The following is a 20,105-nucleotide window of genomic DNA, read 5'->3' on the forward strand; positions in this document are numbered from 1 at the left end:
ATTACTGACTGTCCGCAGGGCCTGCATGAGAGAAGGCATCAGAGACAGGGGCTGACACTGTAACTATTCATCTTCACTTGTGCTGGATGTTAACCACCATATCACTAAGAAAAATGCTTATTCCACTATTTCTTGAATAATTATTTTTAGGTAATTATTTAATGACTTTCTGCTAAATTAAATAAATTTAAGTAATTTTTACCCTCCCTCCCATATAGTTATAGCATGATTTTAATTACTCTATTGGTTACCTTTAACCAATAAATTTAATCTAGTCTTTAACCAATTTTTTTATCTAACCAATGATTTAATCTAACCTTTATGTCTGCATCCCTCGCTCGATAAAAAGAGGCTAATAGCATGCCTACCCTTCCCCACCTCTCCCCTTCTTTTCACTTCTAAGCTCTATCTTCTGTACTTTTACATTGTAAGAGGCGATGACATTCACCTTCTGTTTAGAGCCTTGACTACAGGTTTAACAAAAAAATTTTTTAAACAATTAATAGTGTTCACATTATAATAACACATTATAATAAGTATCGTTCTCTGCAGAGAAAAGGTGAGTTGTAATTCCATTCCTTTGTACAGGTCCAGCAGCATGGTCCCCTATGCCACTTAGCAGAGAATGTTTAGATGGAATCTCTTTCTCACCTTCTATCATTTGCTTAAAATAATGCTACACCTGACTTTATATTTGGACTATTATCTTCTTGGTTCAGCTCTTTATTTTTCTTGGAATTTCTAATGGCTTTTTTTTTTCCTTCTTCTTCTTGAGAGAGGAAATCTATATCTTCTTCATCAAATCTTTATTATGTTTCAGGTTCTTGGTCATACTATCTATTTCTTGGCTTACAGTATCTTTTTAAAAACGTATAAAGTCCTCTCTTAAACAAGATAAGGATGAGAGGACCCTTAGGTTTCCTAAAACAAAATTTTGTCTCAAATTCTCTCACTTTACTCAATGTGTTTAATCTACTGGTATTTACAAGAATTTTATTTTGGTAACAAACAATAAGCTGCTCATATTATTAATGTGTTAACACTAAATTTTTTCTTACCATCTTAATTTATCTCCTTCATTCCCTATTACAATTTCAGACCATAATACCAAGTATAGGCAATTAGTTCTCAGTATGAAAAACAACAAAAGGTATATTGGTTATCAATGCTTGTTAGCATAAAATGCATAAAAACAAAATGTACATTATCTGGAGTGGACAGTACATGGTTCAGTTCCATTTGACCTTGTTCCTGCCAAGGAAGTCAGTAAAGAAGGGAACATTATTTTATATTTGGGTGGACTGGTGTCAATGCCACTCTTAAAAAAAAAAGGTACCCTCCGTATTGACGCTCAAAAATTTGTAAAACAGGTACTGGGAAAGAGTTTTTGGATTGAAGCAAGAAAGCAAAAAACTTTTTAACTCAGATAATTGATAGTTACCTAAATTATTAATTACTAATCAGTTGTTTTGCTGGCCACCATCAAAACATCACTGAAATGGTTCACTAGGCTCATCACATTTGGCTTCTCAGAAATCAAGTCCATTGCCAGGTGGCTACCCAGTTCATTCCTTCTCCAGAAGTTCTCCGCCCTGTCTCATTCCTGCTCTGCTGTGTGACTCACCTTCCACTTCCCCACCAGAGGCAGCAATCTTAGAGAGGTGCAGATACGTTGTCCCAACGACATCATTTTTGGTAAGACGGTCCCTGTGTATAAAAGAACAGGTTAAGACCTCCACCTATGAAGACAGATCTTCGTTTCAACAATAATAAGAGAGAGCTAGAAAAGACTCTAGACCTCAGAAATCTTTCTGTCCAGTGGGCCTCAAGCTCTACCGTACTTTAAAACCACTTGGAAACCACCACTGCTCCCCACCCCTGCATCCTACACCACCTCTCATCTCCTTGTCTCAAATTCTCTCACTTTACTCAATAAAGTGAGACTTATTGAGTCTTCCTTTTGAGACCATTCTGATGCAAATGGTCCACCAAGCACCCTCTGAGAAAAACTGATCTAGTCGGACAACTCATTTCAGTTATGGAAACTGAGATTTTTACAGAGGTCAAGGGACTTGCCTATGGCCACACTCAGTACCGTTGTCATAAAGTGAATGGATCAGTTGCAGGCGCATAACATGATAAGGGTAATAAAAATCTCATTACATAGAATAAGTGCATGTATCTTATTTTATCATGTTCATACTGACTACTGTGAAGGTTTAACAATGACAGTGGGCTATTTCTAAGGGTGCTTCATAGGGGAAAAAATTCCCTTTCAATTCAAACATTTCTTGAACATCTACTGTGTGATAGATGCTATTTTTCTGACTTCATTTGCTTGCCTATAACCTAAATCTTATCTATACGGTTGGGATAAGTTTGCCCACTACAAGTACCTACAACTGTGTATATTTCTGTGAGTATCTTAGAGAGTCTGTGAGCCTAACATGACGTGGTCTATAGCTGGGCACATAGTACATGTAACACACAAGGTTTATATTGATAACATCCTCTGTTTAATTCCTTCTCTTCTTTATTCCATCCAGTGTCACACCCACTCTAAAGTTTAGGACCCCATGGGTGAGGGAGAAAGTTTCATTCAGTATTTTGAGGAAAGCTTACACTATAGTATATTATTATGTATATTATAGTAATATTATATGTTATATATAATATTATACATTATATAGTATAATAATATTAGGTTATAGAAAGTGACTAATTAAACACAGTATACATGAGAAAAAATTATTTTTAGGTAGTAAGCCACATGCGTGGGGCTTGCATCCTCTCTGTCCATACAGAAGAGTCTGGACTACATTTAAAGAATCCTTAGCTTTCCCTCAGTTGTGTAAATACCCTACAGGGTATGTAACCAAAGATCTGGATCCGAGGATTCCCCAGATAAATAGGGTCTCTCAGCACATCCTATCTACTATTGCTTTGGAGAGGGCAGACTAGATCAGGGAAAAAAAAAAAACCACCATTTGTTGTGACCACGGGCAACTCTGGGATGGCTCAGCTAGCAATCAGCCCACTGCAGAGTCTGTAGGCCAGAGTGGTTACCTGATCTATGTAGGGTCCAAGCCCACACTTCTGACAGTTCCTGAGGCCCCTGGAGCACCTTCAGAGTGTTGACTAGGGGTCCCAAGTAACTTAAAATGAGCTCATGCTCATCAGAAGGGGCATTTTGGCCTCAGGCCTCTTCACGACCCTCAATGAACTGTGATGTAGTTACTGAAAAGAGAAAGCCTTCTCCCCTCTTCCCAAAGTGACTTGTTGCCATAGTACCAAGAGGGTACGAACATGAAAGTCAAATACATTTAGCCAAAGGAAAAACTAGGGCCACACAGGATGGGGGCCCAACTGGGTCTCTAACTATCTGTGTGACTGTGGGTAAGTCACCTGACTTCTCTGAGCCTCAGTCTTTGTAAAATGAACTAATCATAGTCTCTATTCCATAGGGTTACTCTAAAGACTAAATGGAATAATGTAGGGAAGGCAAGAGGCACAGCACCTGGCACTTAGCAGTGCTTAAAACACAGCAGCTAACATCATAATAAACATTGATGATGATGATGGTGGTGATGGTGGTGATGGTGGTGGTGATGGTGATGATGATGATGCTGGTGCCAGTGATGATGCTATTTACCATTTCCACTCTCAGGGAGCTAAGGGCTGTCGACTGAATGCCCCATCCAACTAGAACATACCCAAGAATGGCTTCATTATGGCCAATCATTGCTAGGATGCTGGTCTAGTATAAAGTCCAACAAAATATTTCAATGAATTTTCTTTGCATTCAGATAAGGAGCTCTGTCTACTTTCCTTTCTAACAATAACAAAGAATAGCTCTCAGAATGTTTTGGTGATTCTTCCCAAGAAATAGTTTACTCCATTTCTGAAGTCTATTTTGGACAGCCTAATAGTATGTAAAGCCTTGATTTCTTATCTTGATTTCTTGTGTTATATTCAGATCATTTTTCCTTCCTTTTGTTTGTGAGCAGTTGAACAAAGATATCCAAAGCTTTTCTGTAACAGCCACTATTATTATTTTTAAAGAAAACACCCAATTCCAGGAGCAGTGTACCCCTTCCCCCTGAAAGAAAAAGCAAATGTCCCTAAAAATAAGAGTTAGACCATCTGAAGTAATGTTTCTCAATATCCAAATATTTAATTCTTTAATTTTGAATTAGACACAAGTCCTTTTTAACTCACCAGTCATATATTGTTAGTTTTATTTTTTCACACACTGAAGGAAACTGTTAAAGAGAAACAGAAAAAAAAGTAGTTATTTCTCAACTTATTCAGTAACAATTAAAGTATTCTTACTTTTTTCTAAAAGAAAAGCAAGTCAAACCTTGATCTGAAGATTGACGACTTGATTCCACTCAGGGTTTGCATTTTTCTCAATTATATTTGTGCAAACCTGTAGAATTATCAAAACAAAACAGTAGGTATTCGAGTTTCTAATTTCGAAAAGTTTACAATATATGCATACTGGATTATGACGCTAGCAGTTTACTTATAAGTTATAGACTTGGTATCCTCGTTAAAGTTTATTTTTCTTGATAAAAATTTGGTAAAATATGACACGGGTTTAACATTGATCTTTGCTTCTTCTATGCACAAAAAGCTAGTTTTCAATCGCCAGATTACTAACACTGGATTCGTGTAATGATGCAAGAGTTAATATTTAGTGAGCACTTGTTACATGCTGTCTAATAAGCATTTCTACACTAACATGTCCAAACAGATCTTTTGATCCTGCCCACCAGCCCTTCTCCCTGCTCCCCAAAATGGCTGCTCTTTCCACTGCTGTTCACAAGGGTGTTCAGGCTTGAACCAGAGTCAGCCACAACCCCTCTCTTCCCTTCACATGCCTCATCCAATCCATTAGTAAATGCTGACACCCCTAGTGTCATCCCATCTTCCCCCGGATGCCTGCAGCTGGTCCCCATCTGGATCCGCACTTCCTCTCCTGCCTCCTCACTTTCACGTCACTCCTGTGTAGCATCTTCCATCAGCTCCCCAGGTATACCTGCAGTCCTGATTCATATTCTGCCTGCGCCCCTCACCCCACCTCTTTGAGCTCATCTCAGTTTCGTCCCTTGCTCACTCCACTCCAGTCACGTTGGCATTCTTTTTTTTTTTAACGTTGGCATTCTTTTGCTGCAAATGTGTATCCTCCTTGGGGCCTTTACATCTGCTCTTCCTTTTGCCCAGAAGCCCCCCCCCTCCCCACCAATATATCTGCATTATCCAGGCCTCTGCTCAAATGTCACTTCCTCCAAGGTGTCCCACTTGATTGCCTAGCTGGATACGCCTCCAACACCCCACCCATCACTTCTTGTCCGCTGCTTTATTTTCTGCGGAGTACTTAGCACTAACTGAAATTAAGCAACTTCTTATTTGCTTGTTTACTGTTGTCCCTTCTGTTACAAAGTGAGCTCCATGAGTGCAAAGACTGTCTCGCTCAACTGTCTCGCTCACTTCTTTATCCCCAGCTCGTGGGACAGCATCTGACACTTAGTAGGCTTACACTGTTTAATTCCCGAATTAATTAACTCTTTCAACAATCCTATGAGATTATCATCATCCTCACATATAGCTCAGGAAACTGAGACTCAGAGGTTAAGGAATTTGCCTTCACTCCTTATGGACAGGGGTCAAGTCTGAATTTAAATCTGGCCTCATTTAACTCCAGAACTGAGAACTTTTCTGCCATCTCCCACTGACTCTTCTAGGACATAACCCAGTCTGTGTGTGTAGTTTGCCAAATCTCACTTTCACATGGTTCAAATACATAGAAGTAGAAGATGCTACTTCCTCATGCCCAGAACTATCCGTGATACATCATTATTCTAAATACTATGGAATCCCACTCTCCAATCTTAGACCATCTCTGTAGGTAAAAGTGGTAGTTACAGGTGTTCCTATACCAAGAGTCTCCCAGCATTTTTCAGAGGACTGGGATGGGGTTCCCCTGCCTGACTGTCTAGTTTCTGCAGCTCAGTGAAGCATGGGTGGTGAGAAACATGACAGGAGTGGGCAGCTGGGTACTGGGGGCTGTCCTCTACCACATTTACCAGGGATCATTATTGTTCGCTAGGGACTTTGCCTAGTAGTAAGATAATGCTTAGACCTGGGAAATCACTTCCACCATTCTAGTCTTCCAAAAGACTGAATACTTTGAGTCCTGTACACTTTCCACTCCAAAATAAACCTCTGGAGAAGTCTGGCATGTTCAGACTCAGATAATCTGTGTTTCTGCACAGTGCCCAGCTCATCAGGGGGCTAATTTAACAAAGAATAAGCAAGAAATCACTCCAAGGGAAGCACGGTGTTGTAAAAATGTGTTTCTAGAGGCATCTGTATTTAGATCACATACAAACCTTTTTTCCAGCAAAAGAAACTTCTACAAAAGGATCCACTAGGTTTTTCTTATCTGCACTGCCTCCAAATATTTCCTTTACTGTCTGTGAGAAGGCATCATCCACTGGAAAGCAACATGTCACACAGCAGAAATTAAATTTGATTCTCTTAAAAGAACAGAAATCACTCAGCAAAATTAAAAATTTTCTCCTGTACAGAAAAACAGTTGCAACAAGAATCATTCTCAAAAGTACCAAGTACCAGTGGCACTGGATTGCAGAAATCCTTTTTGTCTTAGCTGAAAGAGAAAATCAACAGGAGCGCCTTGAAAAAGAAATCAATAAATTATTATGTTGAGAATCAATCATTTATTGAGGAAAACAGTAGAATAAAGAAAGTCCATCCAAGTGGGATAAGAGGCCATTCAAAATCTCAGGCCTAGTTTCAATTTGGAAAACGTTCCTTAGGTCAGCATAGAGGCCTTATCTGACTTTTTCTGAGAAATTCAAGGAAATTTGGCATGATCATAAATATTATGTTTAATCAACTACAAACAGCGGGCCTCTGTTTCAACAAACTTAAAAGTGAACAGAGTTCAGCTGAATAGGCCCAAGTAGGCCATATAATGTGAGGCTTAATTTAGTCACTTCATTTAAGATATTTCTGAGGGAAAGATGGTCTGGGGAGGCAGTATAGGGTGTTAAACAAGGTGGTGTGGGGGGGGGGCGGTTCCCCAGGAAAGTAGCGAAACCTGAAGCGCTCCGTGGCCTGTACAGTGGGTGCTGCCTCCTAGGGATTGGGAGAGGGGTCCTACGTCCCAGGGCCCAGCAGGAAGCAGACAGGCCAGGTTAGGGAGAGAGGATGCTTGGTCCTCAGCAAGGACAAAGGAGTAATTGGACTAGCCTCTGCGAATAGAATCACTCTAAGCAATTCTCTTAAATGCATCCAATCTCTTAATATAATAGTGACAGACTTCTAGTTATTGGCACTTAATCTCCTTTTGCTCAGCCATTTTTAATATAATCAGATAGCAAACACATTTATTTGTTTATAACATTTCAGTTTCATTTGGGATGAAAGGAGTTGGCAGTGCTGACTGCTGACCTCTGTTTGGTATTCTCTAGAATAAGGGGAAGACGGGGAACCCTGAAGAGAAAAGGGATGGAGATGAATGGGCCAGAGGCTCCATAATGGCCATGGGTCATGACCAATAGGCTGCCCCATGAACCTGTTTGGGTAGCTTTCAGTGGGACCAAAATGAATGCAAATAACTTCATGAAGGCCTTTAAAAAGAAAGACAGGGACTCCCCTGGTGGCACAGTGGTTAAGAATCCGCCTGCTCAGGTGCTTTGTGACCACTTAGAGGGGTGGGATAGGGAGGGAGACGCAAGAGGGAGGAGATATGGGGATATATGTATACGTATAGCTGATTCACTTTGTTATAAAGCAGAAAGTAGCACACCATTGTAAAGCAATTATACTGCAATAAAGATGTTAAAAAAAAAAAAGAATCCACCTGCTAATGCAGGGGACACGGGTTCGATCCCTGGTCCAGGAAGATCCCACATGCTGTGGAGCAACTAAGCCCGTGCGCCACAACTACTGAGCCTGCGCTCTAGAGCCCGTGAGCCACAACTACTGAGCCCACGCACTGCAACTACTGAGCCCAGGTGCCTAGAGCCCATGCTCTGCGACAAGAGAAGCCACTGCAATGAGAAGCCTGCGCACCACAACGAAGAGTAGCCCCCGCTCGCCGCAACTAGAGAAAGCCCACGCGCAGCAATGAAGACACAACACAGCCAAAAATATATAAAATTAAAAAAAGAAAAGAATGGAGGCCTACTGTAGTCAGGAAGTTATTACCCTAAACTACTGCTAAGAAAGGCAATTAGCATATGCTTCAGTTAATGTCTCCTTCAAAAAAATCTTTTAAAAAAAAGAAGAAGAAAGACATACAGCGGGAGCACTGATCACTATTCAAAGTATGATTTTAACACATCTAATCACGCAGATAACTGACAATCCTGGGGCAGGATTAAACCGATACGTACTCTGGGGGATGTCCTCCGCTCGGTAGATCTTCAGCAGGAAGGTCACCCATCGGAGGGCGATGCCAGCAGGGAGTAACAAGTTACTCTCCACGTCATCACTGTCATTACCACGATCTTGTATCTCAGGCTATTGGGGACATAAGATGACAAATTATACACACAGGAAAGCAGAACTTGAAGAAGCCAAATTGGTGCTTATAAAATAAAACCAATCAGAACTGTTTTCATTAGGATTTCCTGTGTTTTGGGCTTAAGAGTTCAGCACCAATTCAACCTCAAAACTGCTCTATAAAATCAATGCTCATGTTTCTTTGATCAATACACTACAAGAAAATAATGTGTCCTTTTGTAATCTTCTGAGCACTAAATAGTAAAAGAGAGATAGCTCCTGAAGTTCTTCTAATTTCTTTCTGGCCACTGGCTTGCTGCCCAATTTTCTAGAATAACAACTGTCCCCTTAGGTAGCGATGCCTGATTGTGCAAGGGAGCCATGCTCTGTAGATGCAGTGATGCAGGGAAGTCTTAAAAACACACGTATCTTTACTGAATGAAAAACCCACTCAGACACCAGGAAGGAGCCTAAGTGAGCTGGAATAATAATTCTGTCATGAAGAAAAGAACAATTTCTGGAAAATCGGAGGAACTGGAGGGTTGGAGTTACTGATTGAAAGCTGTGCTCCATTTTACAACTATTGGTACCCACTGGCTTAACTCCTAGTCCTCTTTTTTAGTGAAAAAAATGTAGAGGGTAGAGAATTTGGGGCTCACGGGAGGCTCATCTCCGGTTCCCAGGACAAACATGCTGACTTTCAAGTAGCCTTTAGCACCCGAGCTGGTATCTTCAGGGTCATTGAGGAGAAGCCATTTTCTCATGACAGCATGACCTAAAATAAAGAAGGCGTAAAAGGACAGGGATACTCTAAAGAGAAGCTGACAGGTCTGTGATTTCATCTGTGGTAAGATAAACAAGCATGTCCTCCAATGTGTCTTCATGACATGCCAAATTCCCCAGCTGAGACTCTATATTAATGTCCTCTGCTTTGCCCTAACTCCCCACGCATGTCCTGCCCTGGTGTGACTTAAACAAGACTCTAAGCTCTATTCACTGGTTTTATAAGTTGATTTTGATAAGGTTAAAATACCCTCAACAGAAGAGAAAATTATCTATTTGTTACTATTTGGATGATTACCACTAAAAAAAACCAAAAGCCATCCATGCTAAACTGCTACTACCATAATTCCCACTAAGTATCCTTTCCTCTTCTCAATCAAGAAAAACATTTTTTTGATTCTCCTTGATCCCTCAAATTTTCTAGATTCTCAGAGTCTTCAAGTTCATGGGAGAACATTACTTACCAGGTTCATCATAAATGAATCCGACATCAATCTGGGAAAAAATAATTTAAAGTAGTTCAAACAGATTTTAAAATCAGTTTTGTCACTTCTAGAAACCATCGTTATTATTACACTTAAAAATAAGGCTTTTGACTAGGCAAATTTCTTTGAGATCCAACATTTCCATCTTACCCTCTCTGTATACCCAATGCCTGGCCTGATGTGTGACACATAGAAGGCTCTCAATCCATCATTTTGAATGAATGAGCTAGTCTTAGAGCTGGAAGAGACATGGTGGCCAATGTGTCCTGGTTTGCTTGAGACTTTTCCAGTAGCACAGAAAGTCTCACATTCTGTGGAAACTCTCAGTCTCAGGCAAACCTGGACTTTGGTCACCCTATGGGAAGTCACCTATCCAGTATTCCTCCTCCTTTTTCTCCAACTGATTAACGCTAAATGCTAATACTAATATACCCACTGATTGGGCACTTCAGTATGCCAAGTGCTGTGCTAGGTGCTTTATATATCCTATCTCACCTAGTCTTCACAATGATCCCATTTTACAGATGAAGAAACTAAGGATCACAGAGGTTGACACGTGGCTAGTTTGTGGCAGACAGTGTATGAACACAGGTCTGCCAGACCCAGATCATCTTCTAGGACTTCTAATGACTGGGAGCTCCTTCCTTCAAGAAGCAGCCCAGGGCTTCCCTGGTGGTGCAGTGGTTAAGAATCCGCCTGCCAATGCAGGGGACACGGGTTCAAGCCCTGGTCCGGGAAGATCCTACATGCCACAGAGAAACTAAGCCTGTGTGCCACAACTACTGAGCCTGCGCTCTAGAGCCAGCGAGCCATAACTACTGAGCCCATGCGCTTAGAGCCCGTCCTCCGCAACAAGAGAAGCTACCGCAATAAGAAGACCATGTACCGCAATGAAGAGTAGCCCCAGCTTGCCACAACTAGAGAAAGCCTGTGCACAGCAACAAAGACCCAATGCAGCCAAAAATAAATAAATAAAAATAAATTAAAAAGAAGAAGCCCATCCCACGTAGAACTGCTGAGCAGGCACCAACCAAGTCTTTGTCGTTAACTGCAGTGTGAGTTACTTGGAAAAGCATCTTGATTCTCTTCCCTGGTTTGGCTTGCCTTTCATACTCCAGATTTACAGTAACTGGCTTTGTAGATAGAGCTCTGGGCCACTGGCAAGTGGAGCTGGGTAATGGGCTTCTTGCCACGGTCAAGCACCCTTCCCTTTGTGGCAGTGAACTGGCTTCCATCCACAGCAGGAACTCTGTGAAGGGCCCTGGTGTGCCAGTTTCTGGGCATCTTGCTTTAGGACACTGGTAAGTGCTGTACTTTGGAAGTTGACTAGACCCAGGTCAGAGGACACTCAACTGGCTTCTAGCGCCCAGGGCATTCATGTCCAGTCTTCAACAACAATCATAGCATCAATGCCTTACACATGACCTTAAGAGATGTCACCAAGATGGGCATCCTGAGACCTGGCCAGGAATCAGATTCCTCATTATGAAAGTGCCCATCTTTGATGTAAGTTGCATGAAACAGACAGTTGACACCCACCTTAAATTCCCCCATCAGACAATCTGCCCGCAGAGAATGGGAATTATAAACCTGGAAGAAAGGAGAGCAGTGAAAAGATTATTGGCTTCATCTGGCAGTTAGTAAGCACTACCCTCCTACTCCGTGGCCCCCTTACCCGAATGCTGATGACCTCATCCATCAATTCAGAAGGACTCAGGTGGACATTGTAGAAAAATAACTGTCGAAATGAGAGAAAAATGTTTGAATATCAGCAGGGGTAGTCTAAGGTTTAGTGGGATCTGATGCTACAATTTGGGGGGGAGGGCTTTCCTAAAAAACTACAAGACACGGGCTTCCCTGGTGGCGCAGTGGTTGGGAGTCCGCCTGCCGATGCAGGGGACGCAGGTTCGTGCCCCGGTCCAGGAAGATCCCACATGCCACGGAGTGGCTGGGCCCGTGAGCCATGGCCACTGAGCCTGCGCGTCCGGAGCCTGTGCTCCACAACGGGAGAGGCCACAACAGTGAGAGGCCCGCGTACCGCAAAAAAAAAAAACAAAACAAAACTACAAGACACAACCCCAAATTAGGTGTGACCAGATGAACCCACTGAAGGACCTTGGAAAAGCCTCTCAGGTTAAGTGTCGTGAGCTTCAACTTAAACTCTGCATGTCAGAAAAAGGAAAAAAAGTTAAGTAACAACTGTAGTGTTTTTTTAACTAAATAAAACTGTTCATTTGGGACCAGATATCTAGTAGCTAACTAAAGATCTAAGGCAGGGACTTCCTGGTGGCGCAGTGGTTAAGAATCCGCCTGCCAATGTAGGGGACACGGGTTCGAGCCCTGGTCCAGGTAGATCCCACATGCCATGGAGCAGCTAAGCCCAAGCACCACAACTACTGAGCCCATGCTCTAGAGCCCACGAGCCACAACTACTGAGCCCACGTGCCACAACTATGGAAGCCCATGTGCCTAGCGTCCGTGCCCCGCGAGCCCGTGCCCCGCAACAAGAGAAGCCACCGCAATGAAGAGTAGCCCCCGCTCACTGCAACTAGAGAAAGCCTGAGCAGCAACAAAGACCCAACGCAGCCAAAAATAATTAATTAATTAATTAATTAAGGAAAGAAAAAGAGATCTAAGGTTATTTCATGTGCTTAAGGCTTGCATGTCTGGAAAGTTGAGGTTAATTCTCTTCCATTTTTAGTGCTACTGTTTCTATCCAGTGACTCTAATTTTATTCTTTCTAACAAAACACTTTTAAAGCCAACTCTGCCCATTAGATAATGTTAGGGCCTCAGTAGAGTCGGTAGAGACCACATTTTAACTCATTGTTACAGTTAAGTTTAAGGTTGATTCCTGGGAAATGAAAATTGGGTATAAAAAGGTTGTACCGTAAAGCCAAAGTTTATGTGCCAATAAACTTTTGTCCTAAGAGAGAAAGACTGAGCATTTACTTAAACTGAGACTTGTTTCTACTTTTTACTTAGAAATATTTCAAATTCACAGAAAAAAATGAAAATTGTAAATAAACACCATCTTTCACCTATGTTCACCAACTGTCATTGTTTTGGGACACTAGCTTTTGGCTTTGTCACTGTTTTTTTTAACTGAACTATCTGGAAGAAGGTTCTAGATAACATGACACTTCACTCCTTAAAAATACATTTGCATGCATCTCCTAAGAGCAAGGATATCTTTTCATAAAACCATAATATAATTATCACACCCAAGAAATTTAACATGTAACATAGTCAATTTTCAAATTTCTACAATTTTCCTGAAAAAAGTTCTTTTTAGCTTTTTTTAAAATCTAGAATAAAATAAATAAGTAAATAAATAAATCTAGGATTCACTCAAGGGTCTTACTTTGTATGTGGTTGTTGTATCTTTTTAGTTTCCTTTTATCTAGAACAATACTCCTGGCTTATTTTTGTTGCTTATTTCTATCAAGACCAGTTGCTTTGCAGAATATATCACAATCTGGATTTTTGTCAATTTTTCCTCATCGTTAGATTCAAGTTGACCATTGGACAAGAAATGACACAGATGATGCTGATTACTTACATTATGTCACATCAGGACATACATGTCCATTTGTCCCATTACTGGTGATCCCAAGTTTAATCACTTGGTTAAGAATATGTGTGTAAACTAGGGATTTTTTTAGTAAAATCCTTTTATTGATTTATGAATTGGTCTGAGAATCAGTTATTTGATTCTTCCCTTTTACCAAGAGATCTAATCTCAAAAGAATTCATTAAAATGGAAAATTCTGAGCTGGAGATTCCTGCAGAATGAGGTTGAGTAAATATTTGTCCTGCATTATAAACACTTGGATGGGTCCTACGTTCTAGGCATCAAGTCGTCCCATATCTCATCCTCCCTGCAATCTTGTCTTGTCCTCCAACGTGACTCTCTCCCAGCCCTTCCTGAAGTCCACTTCCAGTGCCCCATCTCCATAGGCACCCACCTCTGTGTTAGCTTTGACACTACCTAGCTGCCTGCTGTTGCCTGCAATTCATCTAAGAAGTTAGAGGTGAGAATAAGATGGGGCCTTTGAAAAGCTGGGGTCCAGGTTGAACAAAGGGAAAGAAACAGGAGCACCACATAGAAGAAACCAGTTCCTTTTGTGAATAGAGGTCAGAAAAAAACCAACACCAGAGCCAGGGCTGGGATTACAAGCTGTAGGGACCTGTGGTACCTGTGGGACCTGTGGTACCAAAGGCCTGGCCTCAGAGACCAGAGCATGAGACCCAAGGAACCTCAGAAATGCATCTCCTCAGCAGAGTAAGGCTGGACTCCGAAAAATTCCCCAAACTTATCATTTCTCTTCAGAGTCCTAAACGTGGAGTTTTGTGGCATTGAAGACCACTGTCAAGGTATTCAGTATTTTTGAGGAGTGTTGCAGAAGAGGTCAACAGAACAGGCTATAACCTCAGTATGGAGGAAAAAAACCGTTTTTGCTCATAATTGCTTTTTTTAACCTATATTATTTTTATAGTCAAGTAGGTTTTGACACCTTTGAAAATCAGGTTACTTAGTTACATGGAGTCACCACTCAGAGACATCTGCTAATTAAAAAGAGCAAAGGCTGGGTTTCCCTGGTGGCGCAGTGGTTGAGGGTCCGCCTGCCGATGCAGGGGACGTGGGTTTGTGCCCTGGTCCGGGAAGATCCCACATGCCGCAGCGCGGCTGGGCCCGTGAGCCATGGCCGCTGAGCCTGTGCGTCCGGAGCCTGTGCTCCACAACGGGAGAGGCCACAACAGTGAGAGGCCCGCGTATCAGAAAAAAAAAAAAACAAACCAGAGCAAAGGCAGGTGTAAGTGCTTTGTGTGCTCCATCATAAGGGTTGCGAGGACCCATTAGAAAGGTCTCCCTCCACAAGTTGTTGCAAAACCACCAGAAAGACACTGGCAGCTCTGAGAACCAGCGACAAAGCAGGCCACTTGACTTCAAGACCCAGTGGTTCTTAGAGCAGAACGTTTAACACTGGAACTTTGTACTGTGTGTGCACAGGTGTTCCCCTCCCACAGGGAACTGGGGAGAGGTGGGTGGAAGCCGGGAAGGTACATATAAATAAAACAGACTCACAGAGCAGGACATGCATTCACCCGTTTACCTCATCAAAAAACGGATTGTTCCCTCGCTTGATTCTTGTTCGGTGGGTCTGGCCACAGATGTGGACTTTGACCACAGGCTTGATGTTGTTGCCACTTAACTGCCGGCCCTCGATCACCCAGATACGGATCTGCAAGCACAGGAGGGGAGTCGTCACTGAGCCTTTCCCAGCACGGCATGTAAGAGAATCCTCAGGTGTGGCCTCAGCTCGTTCACCTGTCAGGACCGTTGAAACCAGGCCAGCGCAGCTTTGCAATGTCCTGTGCTTGTGGACTGGGGGCAGCCACCTGCGCTCATTCTCATGATGGGAACTGGGGTTGGGTTGCAAAAACCAAGATCAGTAGTGGGGTTGCAATAGTCCAGAGCTGGCCCAGGAAAGCACAGGACACGACGGAGGCTGCTGCTCAGACCCCAGCCTCCTACTTGGTCTTCCTGAGCCCTGAGAGGTACCAACTCACTCCATGGCTGTCTCCCAAGGAAGTAGCCAGAGCTGTGAAAAACACAATACCTGTGACTCTATTCTTTGATTAGCTCTTTCTTACCACCGAAGGGGATTTTATTTCTCTGAAGAGCCTCATGTGGATTGACTACATCTACTGCTGCTTGCAGAAGACAGATGGGGAGCTCTTCTTATTGGGTTTGTGCCCTGACATCTCTTTTTATTAGTTGAGCCACTGCCCACAGGCAGAAGCTCTTCCAGCAACACCACAATTGCCAGAAGCTGGACAACAGAGTGTTGGTCCAACAGGAATATGGCCCCTCGGGCTGTTCCTACCTGGAAGTCCTGTGGCTTGTTGGACAGCATCCACCGGCTGTTCTTCCCTTTTGTGAGCCTTCGGGCAAGGTGAGCTTCCGACACCATCCGTCCCTGCCCCCTGGGCCCTGGGGCCCTGACCGTACTGTCCAACCCGTCTTCATCACCACCATCCTCCTCCTCTTCTCCTAAAACACCAAAGAGGGATCAGTCAGAGATGGCCCTCACCCTGCATGCATCTGAACACTCTGGTTTCCTGGACCCAAGAGGGTTTTCCGTGTTCCTGAGGCAGCAGGTGAAGGAGACACTTCTTGGTGGCACTGACTTGGGATGAGTTGTGACTCAGATAGCTTTTTTAGGAAAATGTGTTCACGTGCATCAGAGCACTCATTCAGGCTGTCTTCAAGGTGACAGGGAGAACGTCAGAGGCCATGGGGAGAGCAAGGAGATGGTGCAAATGGACCCAACCAGAAATCACTCAGTTCTGACCTGGGAACCCTGCCTGAGGTCAGGGGCCTTCCTGCAGCAGGACGGCAAGGCGGGGAAATGCCGGGGAAAATTGAAGCCTTGCAGGGGATACTTCAACTCCACCCTTCCCACCACAGATCTTTTCTCTAGATCTTTACTCATGAGGTTTTGTACTGTCTCCTTTCTGCCTGAGCCTCCTGATTCTCCAATGCCCTCTCCACCCTCATGGCAGATGAGAAACTCACCCCCAGTTTCTTGCCATGCAGACCAAGCTGGCCATCATGCTCTCCCTTCATCCTCCTGGTCTGTCACTTCCATACGCATCTGTCCCCTAGCTTCTCTTCACACTCAGGGGGAAAATGTGTTTCAAGTGAACCCCCTCCCCATGCCTGAGATTCCACTCCCTGCTGATTCTTTGGGGACCCCTTAAATGTCCCCCCTTTCAAGTGCCTCCAGTGGCTCCTTCCCCATAGGGACCGCCCCTCTGCCTTCAGATAGACACAGATCTTTCTCTCCTAAAATAACAAAAAATCAACTCTGCCTTCTATATCTTCCCTTTTTATTATTCACAAACTCTTTAAAACTCAATGACAAACTTCAGTTATTTTTTTCTTAATAGACAAAAAGTTTGAACTCCTGGTAATCTGTACAATATAATTCAAGAGAGACTAGAAGACCAACTAACTACCTTGTCTAAAAAATACCAGCATTTGCACTCCCTACCTTTGGATCTTGAACCTCCTCCTTTACAACGCAAAATCAGGTAGGAGACAATTTCAATATGGAGTCATCTGCCAGTCACTCATGTCATGGTATGAATTAGTTCCATCAAATCGCCGTGTAGCGCGGCTCTTAAAGCTTGGGCTTTGGAGTCATGCTGTTTGGATTGGAATCCCAGTTTTGAGCTACGTGAGTCTGAGTAAGTCTCTTAATTTCTGTTTCAGTTTCCTCATTTGTAAAAAGGGGGAAATAATAGTATTTACCACTAGGTTATTGTAAAAATAAAATTAATGTATATGCAAGGCCTTTAATACCGTGCCTGGCACAAAGCACAACCCAACAAATTAATCTTTTCTTCCTTTTTCTTCTTTTTTTTTTTTAGTTTTGTTGAGAAGTCAGTTTTGTTGGAGCACTTCCTAGCGAGCAGTTAAGGGGCGGGGGTGGGGGGCAGTGAGTGAGCAGCACAGGGGACAGGGCCTAGAGTAAGAAAGGGGCAACCACAAGGAAGTAAAAGGTCCCCCCAGTGTACTGCCTCAGAGTTTAGTCCAGGAGGAAACTTCCTCCTCACCACCCCTCCATTCATTCTCGTCCTGTCTAAGCCCGGCACCTGTTCTGCAAAGGTCAACCGTGAACCTCTTCCTTCTAAGCTCAGGGCCCTTTTCTGAATCCTCACGCTTCACCTTCCATGGCATTGGACACTAGGGCCCACGCATACTTCTCTGAATTGTGCAGCTCTCCTGCTGGCACTCTGACTAAATATTTTCAGCGTCTTTCGTGGCCCCCTCTTTGTCGCCAATTCATCAAGTGTGCGTTCCTGCTCTGTTCCTCAGCCCTCTGGCTCCTTTGACCCAACATTCTCTGGAACCACACTTCAGCCTTTCAAGGAGCCACAGACCCGCAAAATTTAGACTAGAAGGGACCTTAAAGATCCTCATCTAACCTGCCCCTCACCCCATTTTATAGGTAGAAAAACTGAGGTCCAGAAAGCTAAAGCAACTTGTTAGGTTATTAGGAGCTGAGCTAAAACCAAGACCACATCTTCGCCCTCCCTCACTGGTTTAAGACTGGATCCAGACCAGGCTGCAGGTGAAGGCGATGCTGTGCCCCTAGTTCCTCAACATCTTTGTCAGGACACCAGGAAACCCCACAGAAGCCACAGGTGAATAGCTACCTCTGCATGATAATCTGGGCCTCCACTTCCCTATTCTTTAAGAGGCTTCAAAAGAAGGGTTTGCCTGGGGCCCGGATCCAAGCTCTCAGAATGTCCTTCCTTTTCTCCATCAGGCGGGCTCCTCACCTCCCTCAAGTTCCAGATGAAACACTGTCTTGCTCTGTCCCCACCCCCCCCACACCGGAGTGAGTCCCCCGTCTCGTGTCTACGACACATTATTCTATCCAGTCCTCACCAGTCTCGCACCTATTTTCTTTTTCTTTTTTTTATAAATTTACTTATTTAATTTATTTATTTTTGGCTGCATTGGGTCTTTGTTGCTGCACGCGGGCTTTCTCTAGTTTCGGTGAGCAGGGGCTACCCTTCATTGCGGTGCGCAGGCTTCTCATTGTGGTGGCTTCTCTTGTTGCGGAGCACGGGCTCTAGGCACGCAGGCTTCAGTAGTTGCAGCACACGGGCTCAGTAGTTGTGGCTCGCGGGCTCTAGAGTGCAGGCTCAGTAGTTGTGGCGCACGGGCTTAGTTGCTCCGTGGCATGTGGGATCTTCCTGGACCAGGGCTCGAACCCGTGTCCCCTGCATTGGCAGGCGGATTCTTAACCACTGCGCCACCAGGGAAGCTCCCTCGCACCTGTTATTAACCTGTGCACCTCCCCACTACCATCCACTCTTCAGAAGCTGGGGGCTTGCCCTTTTCTTCTTTGTACCTGCCCTGTGCCTGACACACACCCTTCTAGTACATAGCAGGGGCCTGATGAATGTGGAATGAGGAAACAAACGAACGAGGACATCCTGACCCCTGCCTGAGCCTTCTCGAGTTCTCCAGCAGTTGGGCAAAGCTCCCGCAGGGCTCGCAGGAGAGGGCACCCAGATGCCAGTGGGACACTCCTCCCAACCCTGGCACCAGCCTCAGGGAAGCACAGACAGTCAGGCTCCCCTGTGCAAACTTGTTCCAGACTGGACAGTGGTTGGGCCACATGACTTTAAGGCTCCTGCAACAACTAACAGGAACTTTCTTGGACCACCTTGGGCCCAGGTGAGATTTCCTCCCTGCTGTGGACTGTTCCACTTGGGGTTGGTGGTTGTTTACGGCAAAAGAAGGGGTAAATCGTAGCCCTTTGTCGTGCTGGACTCTGAACAAATCCTCTTTAAGCTCTTGATGGATGTTCCAGAAACAGACTGCACGTAACAAAGAGCCGATTTCTTCTGGAAACCTTCTGCTAGTCAGACTTTAGGCTGAAGGGATGGGTCAGAGGGAAACCACACCAAGTCCTGTCTACCACCTGCATCTCTACGTAGCAGCAAGAGGCTGTTTGAGCAGGAAATCGCCCCTTTATGTGGTAGGAAGCCGCACAGAATTAAACAATGCTAACACCCTAAGTGTTCCACAAAGAATGACCGGGGCCCTTAGGGCACAGCTGAACACACCCTTCTGCACAAGTTGTGAAATTACCCAACATTAGCCACTGAACTGGCGTGCCCCGCCCCATACTGAGACCCAGGCATGCCCTGGAACACAGCCAAGAGGATCTACAAAGTATGAGTGTTTCATGACCACAGAAGGCAACAGTAAGTTAGGAACTGCTGACTGAATAGGAAGTTGCTGGTTGTATTTGCTTCCTAGGGCTGTTGTAACAAAGTAGCACAAACTGGGTGACTTAAAACAACCAAAATTTATTCTCTAACAGTTCCAAAACCTAGAATTCCAAAATCAAGATGCTGGCAGGGCCATGCTCCCTTAGAAGCCTCTAGAGAAAAAGACTTCCTTGCCTCTTAGTAGCTGATGGCTCCTGGCAATCCTTGGTGTCCCTTGGCTTGTGGCTGCATCACTCTAACCTCTGCCTCTGTTGTCACATGGCCTTCTCCACTGTGTGTCTGTGGGTTCTCACCTATTCTCATAAGGACACCGGTCATTGGATTTAGGGCCTGCCCTAATCTAGTATGACCTCATTTAACAGATTACCTCTGCAAAGACCCTATTCCCAAAAAAGTTCACATTCTGAGTTTCTGTGTAGACAGAACTCCAGTGGCCATCTTTTGTATCTCTCCAGTTTGTTCTTTCTATGACTCCAGTCCA

General features: G+C 43.9%; 1 protein-coding gene across 2 annotated transcripts in view; it reads right to left on the reverse strand.

Annotated features, from left to right (window-relative positions):
• Window positions 1-20,105, reverse strand: part of MYOF (myoferlin) — a 157,808-nt gene that overhangs the window by 86,373 nt on the left and 51,330 nt on the right. For both annotated transcript variants that reach the window (XM_082630028.1, XM_082630027.1), the window contains exons 6-16: window positions 15,694-15,860; window positions 14,920-15,048; window positions 11,479-11,541; window positions 11,343-11,393; window positions 9,783-9,813; window positions 9,195-9,310; window positions 8,427-8,553; window positions 6,396-6,499; window positions 4,361-4,429; window positions 4,219-4,262; window positions 1,625-1,707 (exon numbers count right to left, since the gene is read on the reverse strand). In XM_082630028.1, the coding sequence (XP_082486154.1) occupies window positions 1,625-1,707; window positions 4,219-4,262; window positions 4,361-4,429; window positions 6,396-6,499; window positions 8,427-8,553; window positions 9,195-9,310; window positions 9,783-9,813; window positions 11,343-11,393; window positions 11,479-11,541; window positions 14,920-15,048; window positions 15,694-15,860 (984 nt within the window). The remainder of the gene's footprint in view (window positions 1-1,624; window positions 1,708-4,218; window positions 4,263-4,360; window positions 4,430-6,395; window positions 6,500-8,426; window positions 8,554-9,194; window positions 9,311-9,782; window positions 9,814-11,342; window positions 11,394-11,478; window positions 11,542-14,919; window positions 15,049-15,693; window positions 15,861-20,105) is intronic.

The sequence above is a fragment of the Mesoplodon mirus genome, assembly GCF_964341445.2.
Source record: "Mesoplodon mirus genome assembly, chromosome: 2".
Lineage (NCBI taxonomy): Eukaryota > Metazoa > Chordata > Mammalia > Artiodactyla > Ziphiidae > Mesoplodon > Mesoplodon mirus.